This window comes from Penaeus monodon, chromosome 24, assembly GCF_015228065.2.
Source record: "Penaeus monodon isolate SGIC_2016 chromosome 24, NSTDA_Pmon_1, whole genome shotgun sequence".
Classification (NCBI taxonomy): domain Eukaryota; kingdom Metazoa; phylum Arthropoda; class Malacostraca; order Decapoda; family Penaeidae; genus Penaeus; species Penaeus monodon.
In genome coordinates this window covers 26,156,709-26,157,457 of record NC_051409.1, presented here as the reverse complement: position 1 = coordinate 26,157,457, position 749 = coordinate 26,156,709, and the positions used below count along the sequence as shown (strand labels likewise).

The window sequence follows — 749 nt, the reverse complement described above, 5'->3', positions numbered from 1 at the left end:
GCCACAACAAAACTTCCGCAGACAGACGCTCCAGCGCCTCCAGCCCTGCTCATCGACGGCGCCCGGGCCCTCCTCGACGCCAGGCTCGGGCCCCGGGCCCCGGGCCCCGGGCTCGCGGGCATAATTGGATGAAAATGGGACAACAAAATAAGCAGAGTCTTGTGTTCGACGAAGGAAACAGAGCAAGAGTGACTGATGTATAGCGAAAAAAACAAAACAATAATGCCGGTAAAACGGAAATGTAAAGCACGATTTTAGACAGTACACTAAAAACGAAGCTAATAACCATTCGACAGCAAATGCAGCCGGACTGCAACTTAACGAATGACTTTCTCCACAACTTCGAGTTCAACTTCAACTCGAACAACAAGACAACACTTACTGAAACACGGCACAAGACCCGTCGAAACATGGCACACGGCACTGAAACATGGCACACGGCACCTGAAACATGGCACACGACACCGAAACATGGCACACGGCACTGAAACATGGCACCCGACGCTGAAACATGGCACACGACGCTGAAACCCGACGCGCAACTTACTGAAACCGTCAACGAGACCCGATGAGCGCCACTTACCGATGGGCGTGGAAGGCTTGTAGGAGATCAGCCGGTTGTCTGACACGACGTGAATAATGTGGCCGCCCGGGTTGACCTTGTGGGCGGTGGTGACCTGGATCAGAAGGTCCATCATGGGCGTGCTGCGGGGAAGGAGATATCAACGCGTCAGTAGTGTTTGATCTAA

General features: G+C 53.4%; 1 protein-coding gene across 1 annotated transcript in view; it reads right to left on the bottom strand.

Moving 5' to 3' along the window:
• Positions 1-749, bottom strand: part of LOC119588687 (serine/arginine repetitive matrix protein 2-like) — a gene marked incomplete in the record, with an annotated part of 176,340 nt that overhangs the window by 98,858 nt on the left and 76,733 nt on the right. The window contains 1 exon segment of the mRNA XM_037937322.1: positions 584-705. Coding sequence (XP_037793250.1) covers positions 584-705 — 122 coding nt within the window.